At 41.2% G+C, this 7,999-nt stretch overlaps 1 protein-coding gene and 1 long non-coding RNA gene across 2 annotated transcripts; both read left to right on the forward strand.

Moving 5' to 3' along the window:
- Positions 1 to 91: 91 nt before the first annotated feature.
- LOC122131552 lies at positions 92 to 1,990 on the forward strand. Its single transcript, XR_006152103.1, has 3 exons — positions 92 to 1,100; positions 1,237 to 1,473; positions 1,738 to 1,990. It is a non-coding gene; the product is annotated as an uncharacterized LOC122131552 (long non-coding RNA).
- Positions 1,991 to 2,026: 36 nt separating this feature from the next.
- On the forward strand, positions 2,027 to 5,453 carry LOC122131553 (sialoadhesin-like). Its single transcript, XM_042706234.1, has 5 exons — positions 2,027 to 2,415; positions 2,769 to 3,110; positions 3,336 to 3,569; positions 3,764 to 4,030; positions 4,642 to 5,453. The coding sequence occupies exons 1-5, from the start codon at positions 2,112 to 2,114 to the stop codon at positions 4,683 to 4,685; spliced, it is 1,191 nt and encodes a 396-aa protein (XP_042562168.1). The 5' UTR covers positions 2,027 to 2,111; the 3' UTR covers positions 4,686 to 5,453.
- The last annotated feature ends 2,546 nt before the right edge of the window (positions 5,454 to 7,999 follow it).

The raw sequence follows: 7,999 nt of genomic DNA on the forward strand, positions 1-7,999 counted from the left end.
CCCACCCTCATCAGCCCCCGCCCTCATCACCTCCCGCCCTCGTCACCTCCCTAGACGATGCCAATACGCCAGGGGCCGCTGACAAAAAGAGGAATCGTTTAATCGCCCTCGTCACCTCGTTTTAGTTTCGCTCTTTCTCAGTGTCTTCAGCTCCTCCCTCGTCGGCTTCAACCACAACTTCTAATCTTCACACTTGGCATCTCCCCAGTGCCTGTGCAGGCTCAGAAAGCAGAAGTGGTTCCTTTGCTGCTGGTGGGTGCACACTTTAAAATCCAGAGTGTTTTTTGGCGATTGCATGCGATACTTGCCTTTGCACAGTTGTGGGTTGTACTTTTTTTATATTTGAAGGATTAACAATCATTTGTGGACCAGCTATCATGCAAGTCTTCTACCTGGGATGTATTATATTCTTCTATGGTATGAAAGATTTTAATCCTGATTTTATGGTTGCAATGAATAACCTGAGTGCCCTCAATTTTATATTTTTACTTTTGACTGATCTTTTAATATTTGGATATTTCTGAGCTAATGCGGTTGAAAATCTTCTCTTAGTCTATTTTACAGTTTTTCCAAAGCTAAGATTGATGCACTGATTGAGTTACTAGCCCCTCATTGTACTTTTTACAGCTATATTTGTGTAACCATGCTGAAATAATGCAACAAAAAGGGACAATAGAAAACATTTTTGAGACACATGTTTCTGCCTGATAAAATCTTTTCTCTCATGACCCCCTCTTATCCCAGGGGTTTGGAGTCAGGCCCCTTACAGGGTGACTTACCCCTCGAAGAGTGTCTGTGCTTTGAAGGGGTTCTCAGTGGTCCTTCTCTGCTCTTACTACCCTGGACCTTATGGCATCCGAGAAGGCCACTGGTACAAAGTCAACGTCTCTAATGGTGATCCGAAGGATCTGAGATGGGAGCCAGAGTACAGAGACCGAGTCTGGATCCCTTATTCTGACACCTCCTGTGATCTTCATATGACAACTCTAACAGAAAGTGACGCCGGCGTTTACTACTTCGGATTTAAAGCATTGGCGTCACCACACGGGGAACAACAGCATGGATTCATGGATCGCCGGGAATTGCTCTCGTGGTCTCAGGTGAGAAATCATTCTTTGAATGAAGAACAGCATTGGTTATGATTAACATGATTATGATTATGTTGATTGTAACATGTATGTAACATGCATGATTAACAGCAACAGTTATTCACAGTAGTGCATGCCTTCCCCTCAGATGCTCAACTGAAGGTGGATCCTACATCAGTCACACAAAGGTGGATAAATGTAACCTGTTCCACCTCCTGTAGCCTGGGTCCTAAGGCTTACTACACATGGTACAGGAATGGAAAATATCTAAAGTATACTGATGGGGCTTCCATAGTCATAGACTCAGCTGGTGGCTCTGAGAGTCAGGGTAGTTACTGGTGTGAAGTCAGAGCTGCTGGCAACCGACTAACATCCTCTGCAGTGTGTGAGTGTGTTTCTTTGTTGCCGTCTGATTTTTAAATTGTGGAATAGAGTAGTTTTGAAATAGAGACATAGCAAGTGGAGGATATACACTCTGGTAAATTATGATTATAAATCAGCAGTTTTGCTTAATCTGAGGAGTGGCTGCTACTGCTGTTGTAGGAATCGAGAGACATTTTGTCTTGTCAATGTAATCAGTCTAAAGCACTTTATCTACAGTATTTCAATACAGTTTACATCAATGCCCTTTTCTCGGATGGGACTGCAGGTGTTTTGGGTCCGGAGTGCTGGGGTGTGACCTACAGCAGTGAGGCAATCTGTGGCTTAAAGGGGTCATCAGTGGTCATGTCCTGCTATTACAAATACCCTGGGGGTCGTCAGTTCGAAGGAGGACACTGGTACAAAGAAAGCCCTTCCAGTGGAGAGCCAGAGCCCCTGAGTTTGGACCCTCGGTTCAGAGGCCGACTGGAGACCACCTCATCTAACTGCAGCCTGACAATAGAGGATCTGAGAGACAGTGACTCAGGAGTGTATTTGTATACTTTTAAAACAACCTCCTCAGATTGGATAAAAGCCAAAACAGGAATCAGACTATCGGTCACAGGTGATTATACATGTTTCACAGAGCTAGGGTGTACAGCCATGTTGTCATGTTATGACTGTAAGAATGAAACCTGTGTTACAGGACATATTATATGTTCTACTCTCGCTGTAGACCTGCAGGTGACGGTAGATCCAGATACAGTGACAGGATATCGGATAAAAGCGACATGCAGCACCTCTTGCAGAGGGACCTCTCCGCTTTATTACTACTGGTACAGAAACGGTCAACTTCTACAGGATAAACATGGGCCTGACATCTACATTTACTCTTCATTTAGTAAATATGAAGGGAATTACTCTTGTACTATGAAGGACTTTGAAAATCATCGCCCTACAGCTGTGTGTGAGTAAAAGAAAACAGAAACACTACACCTCAAAAAACACATTTTCTAAAAGTAGAATATGAGATGAGTACAATATATATGTACTTACATACGCATAATCATTCTGTATTATACAGATCTACCTAATATGTGGCATTTATTATTATTAGAATGTTAATAATAAGAATATTGTCATCATTATTATTATTGTTGTTGTTATTATTGATGTTGTTGTTGTTATTGTTGTTATACCCATTTGAAATGTCAGGTGAATTGTGATTTCATTACACTTACAAAAAATGATTTGTGTTAGCTCTGTTCTGTTATGAGTTTATGGACTCTGCGCCCTTCTGAAATAACACGTCTCTTTCAGGCATCCTTGGTAAGGAGTGCTGGGATGTGACCTATTCCTCTGAGGCCATCTGTGCTTTGAAGGGGTCCTCAGTGAACATCAGCTGCAGTTACAAACACCCAGCAGGCCACACGCCCACAAGCCAATTCTGGTTTTATGAGCAACAATCAAACACAGAGCCTGAGGACCTGAGTCTGGACCACACATATGAAAGGCGTGTGGAGTACAAGAGGAATAACAGTGACCACACACTGAGACTGAAGGATCTGACTGACGAAGACGCTAGGGAATACTTCTTTAGGTTTGAGACGGATAAAGGACAGAAATTCATCAGAAAACCTGGAGTCACGCTTTCAATCACAAGTAATATACAAAGTTTATCTTATTACATTTTAAAATTAACCCTTCTGATTGTATTGATTGATTGATTGATTGATTGATTGATTGATTGATTGATTGATTGATTGTATTGAGCAGCAGTCAAAATTCCAGTCACAAGTAGCAATCAGTTTACAGCTTGTTTATATTTACCAAGCCAGGCTGGGTGACAGTCAAATAATCCAGATTGACTCTTACTTGTGACCCCAGCTGTAGTGACAGAGGGAGAGAGAGTGACACTAACCTGCAGCACCACCTGCATTCTGAGTAACAACCCAACCTTCATCTGGTACAAGCATTCACAACCAGTGACTACCGTACACACCACCGACAAGAATCATCTGTACCTGGATCCAGTGAACAGTAGTGACTCAGGTCTCTACACCTGTGCAGTGAGAGGACAAATGGGTTCTCCTTCTGCAGCTGTCACTCTCAGTGTCAGATGTAAGTAGATCTGTTTCAAGTGAACAGAAACAGAAGCAACAAATAAGGCACCTTCAAAATTAACCATTTCCTAAAATATCCTCTACATGATTCATAATTTGATGTTTGTTTCTATAGTTTTTCACATTTTGTTGTTGTTTAGTTGTTTTTTCACAATCATTTGTTTTGATTGCACTTGTTTTTTTTTTTGAAAGACCACCCAAGGAACACTTTAGTGTCTGTGAGTCCCTCTGGTGAAGTGGAAGAGGGCCAATCAGTGGTTCTCTCCTGCAGAAGTCAAGCCAACCCACCGGCACAAACTTACATTTGGTACAAGAAAAGGGGACCTGAAAGTGTTCTAAAAATGGTGGCTGAGGAATTGAACCTGACTTTGACCTCAAGTGACGAGGGGCTGTACCACTGCGAGGCACACAATGAAGTTGGTTCTCAGAACTCATCTGTTACTGAGGTCCATTTTGCAGGTACCTTGTTTTTTGGGGGGGAAATTGTGATCTGTGATTCTGGTGATAGGTTGTTGATATTTGAGGTCGACAGCCAATCAAATTACACCCTTCCCTTCCGTGCTCCTGAGAGAAGTGTGTTTATTAGCTCGAATAGAGTATGGCTTGGTCCATGACACTTTGTTTATCCCCCGTTTACAAAGCCAGCCATTTTTTAAGCGCACACACAGAATGGACCACTAGAGGACCGTGAGGAGCACTTCAGGGGATTTGACCAATAATGTATTACATTGGAATCGTTGACCGTACCTTTAAGTGAAGTGCGTTGAAAATGGAAAACATTTAAATGAAAATGAAAACATTAAATGTCTTAACCACATGATTCATTGTGTACATCGTATGCCAACACTATTTCTGCTGTCTCTTTGCACTAAGGAGGACTAAACATAAAGAGGCTTGTATGCATTGGAGCCATTATTCTGGCTGTCATTTTGACTTTGGGACTTTGGCTGAGGTAAAGTTCCCTGTGAACATACAAGGCTCCATTAATTCATAGGAGTCGGCTTAGTTATTGCTAGTTTGCTTACATGTGAAATATGTGTGAATAATGGTGCGAAACATTTATGTTGCAGCATGTCCTGGGAGAGAAACAGCGGATCCAATGAAGACGACATGAGCGCAGAAAATAAAACACAAGTGTGTTAAGGCCATATTAGTGACAGCAATATTACAATACAATATTTCCATTCCTTACATCAACTGCTCTCTCAAACCACTAGGCGGATGCAGCTCCTGTTTATGCCAATATCTCTGCCATGGCTGTGACATCTGACGTTGCCAAGAGAGAGAATGTAGATGGTGATGTTGAGTATGCCAGCATCCAGTTCAGTGCCTTCGACACACAGGAAGCACACTCGAAATGCATCAGACCAAGCGCTGCCAGTTGGTGAGATGTTCATGAGATCAAAAAAACTAAAAAGAAAAAAACATCATTGAATATGCACCTTTCTCTTTATTGTATTAATGATACCTGCATGTGTTTGTTTCCTCAGGTCTGAAGAGTACACTGTCATCTACAGTGCAGTCGGCACTGCAGAACTTGAGCATAAAGGACTAACAGAGGTTGCTTAAACTCAGCCGAGTGATGGCCACAGAGGATGAACAAAAGCTACTGTCAGTGCATCACTTTAATGGATTCTTTCCTTGATGTTCTGGACTGGAGATGGTTTAGAATGGGCAGGTTCTTGATGTTGCACTGGTATTTGTTAATTGGTGAGAAGACATCAATTCATGAGTATTGTTTTTTGGTGATGCAACAGATCCATTGAGTTGATCAGGACTGTTTATGTAATGCTGTGGACCGCCAGAAGGGGAAGCTCTGAGTTACAAATACATTGCCATTCCTTTCAACTTGTCACAACAATATTATACTTCCAAGACCAGAATCAGGTTATTGAAGATGTGACTATAAATGCATTGAAAATGTGCCTAGAAGTGCACTGAAAATGTGACCAGAAGTGCATTGAAAATGTGACTAGAAGTGCATTGAAAATGAATGCCAACATTTCTTGTGGGACCTTTAGCTTTTCATTAGTATCCTATTAGCTTATTAGCCTATTTTACTCACAACTATGCACAATCTAACCTTGCCTCAACTTCTCCAAAACATCTTAAGCCAACAGTCATTTTACGGCACTAATTAAAACATGGTGTGAACTACTAAAGTTAACCATAAAATGCGAAAATGTTTTGCATAGATTTGTTATTTTAGAAAAATGTAAAGGTAATTTGAGGGATTCAATAATGTATTTGCAGCCAGTGCTAGTTATTGTCACTTATGATTGGCACCGTGTCTTACGTCTGATATCCTATGGTGACTATGACTACTATGTTCGCTGGTTTTCTTTAACAAACCCTGAGTTTCTCCTCATCTCCTCCCTCCTGCTGAGCACCTATTGTATAAGGGGTGTCCTTTTGTCGTTTACCCGTCAATGTTGAAGCCAGATTCATTTGCATAGCCTTACATTGGGAGAGGATTTTGAGACCCCAAATAGACGTGCCATCCTTCCTTGTTGACTACCTAATTGAATGTGTACTTGTTTCCTAATATTAAAATAAACTGTAGTTAAATGTTAACTGAATAGACTACATTCAAACTTATTGGCCCCGTTTAGATAGTATTGTTTGCTTAAGGAAGGTTCCTAACTCAGTGAAATGATCCAGACATATCTAAGTGGAAGCCATGATTAGAGTTTAGTGTCTCCTTTAGCATAGGGTGCACTGCACCATGCTTTACAAAAGTATAGGAAAATAGACTTAAAGGAGAAATAAAGGAGATCATCATGCCTGAACCAGAGAAGTCCTCCTCGAAGAAGGGATCCAAGAAAGCCGTGACTAAGACCGCCGGCAAAAGCGGCAAGAAGCGCAACAGGACCAGGAAGGAGAGCTATCCCATCTACAACGTGTACAAGGTCCTGAAGCAGGTCCACCCCGACACTGGTATTTTCTGCAAAGACCGGAGCACTTTTAAGCGCAGCCTTGTTGGCGAGCATGTAAACTAGGTAAAACTGTGCTGTTATAATATACTTGTTATAAAACTAGTTCCATACCTGAAACACACAACTTAATTTCATTTCAGCCACTTTGCTAACACAGGACTGGACCTCAGACAGAGATTGGCAACAATTGACATATTCAAACTAAGTACATAAGAAACACAAGTAACTTTGTTTATTTGACCCATTACCACGGGCAGAATATGACAATAATGAAAGTTGAAAAAATGGATCAAATAAACAGAGAAGCTGTCATCATATCATCAAAAGAATATTCATCTTTCGATATAGTGCATTTCTAACACTATTCTTAATAAAACATGTGTAATTCTCATCAGAGCAGTGAATCGATCTCATCATCAGCTTGGGCTTTGGTGACTGTCAATGGCATGGGCTTCTCAGATGCTGGAAAACACACACACACACACACAAACACACACACACACACACACACACACACATACACACACACACACACACACACACACACACACACACACACAACATGAATGACAAATGTATGTGGAAAAGACCAAATGTGACAGGCTACTGAGGGATGGTGTGAGTGACTTACAGCTAGTGTCTCGTACTCGGGGCTCATGGTTCTGGGATTCAAAGCCGTGTATGAACCATCAGGGGTGGTGCCCCCAGCTCCCTAGAACATCAGGTACAAAATGAAACACTTGAAGCCATAGGCGGAGTCATCTGCAATTTTCCTGTGTCCCCCCCCCCAGGAATTACTCTCTGAAATTTGACTGTGTATTGTCCCCCCCTACAACGAAATGGGATCTACGCCCCTACTTGAAGCAGGTGTACTTAATGCATCATCTAAAGCTTATGTTTCACTGATTGATAAAAACTGCAACAAAAAACAATCAAACATAAAACCGTGTGGGATTAAGTCTTTCAGCACTGACTAACGTAATGCATTTTGATATATGAGTCACGAGATTATTACCACTCATTCACACTGGCTTCTTTAGCAGTGTCCCAATCTCCTGCTCATGTGTTTGTCATTCACATTCAAAACATAAAAACAGCCTTGCTACTCAGTAAATACCTTTGCTTTATGTATTTAAAAAATAGTTTCTGTGTAGGTACATTTTGCCTTTCACTGCAACTACATTTCTGGTGCGAATGACAAGAAAATGCCCCGGCGGTAGCTGCCACAGTTGTGACACGTTTTTGATCCGCTGAAGAAAGTCACGACAGCTGTGAATGATACTTGTTATAATGCTTTAAAATTACCGTTATTTTGTGTAGTTGTGAATTGTTTTTTGCAATATTGAGAGTGCACCTAAAGCACTGTGATATTATAAACATGTCAAAGACCTTTAGTGATACCTGTACAATGCATTATGAATATCTAGCCAATCACTTTAAACAGTGAAAACAGTTTTGTGAAGAAAAAAAAAGACAGAGGTAAAGACAATCT

This window comes from Clupea harengus, unplaced genomic scaffold (genome assembly GCF_900700415.2).
Source record: "Clupea harengus unplaced genomic scaffold, Ch_v2.0.2, whole genome shotgun sequence".
Lineage (NCBI taxonomy): Eukaryota > Metazoa > Chordata > Actinopteri > Clupeiformes > Clupeidae > Clupea > Clupea harengus.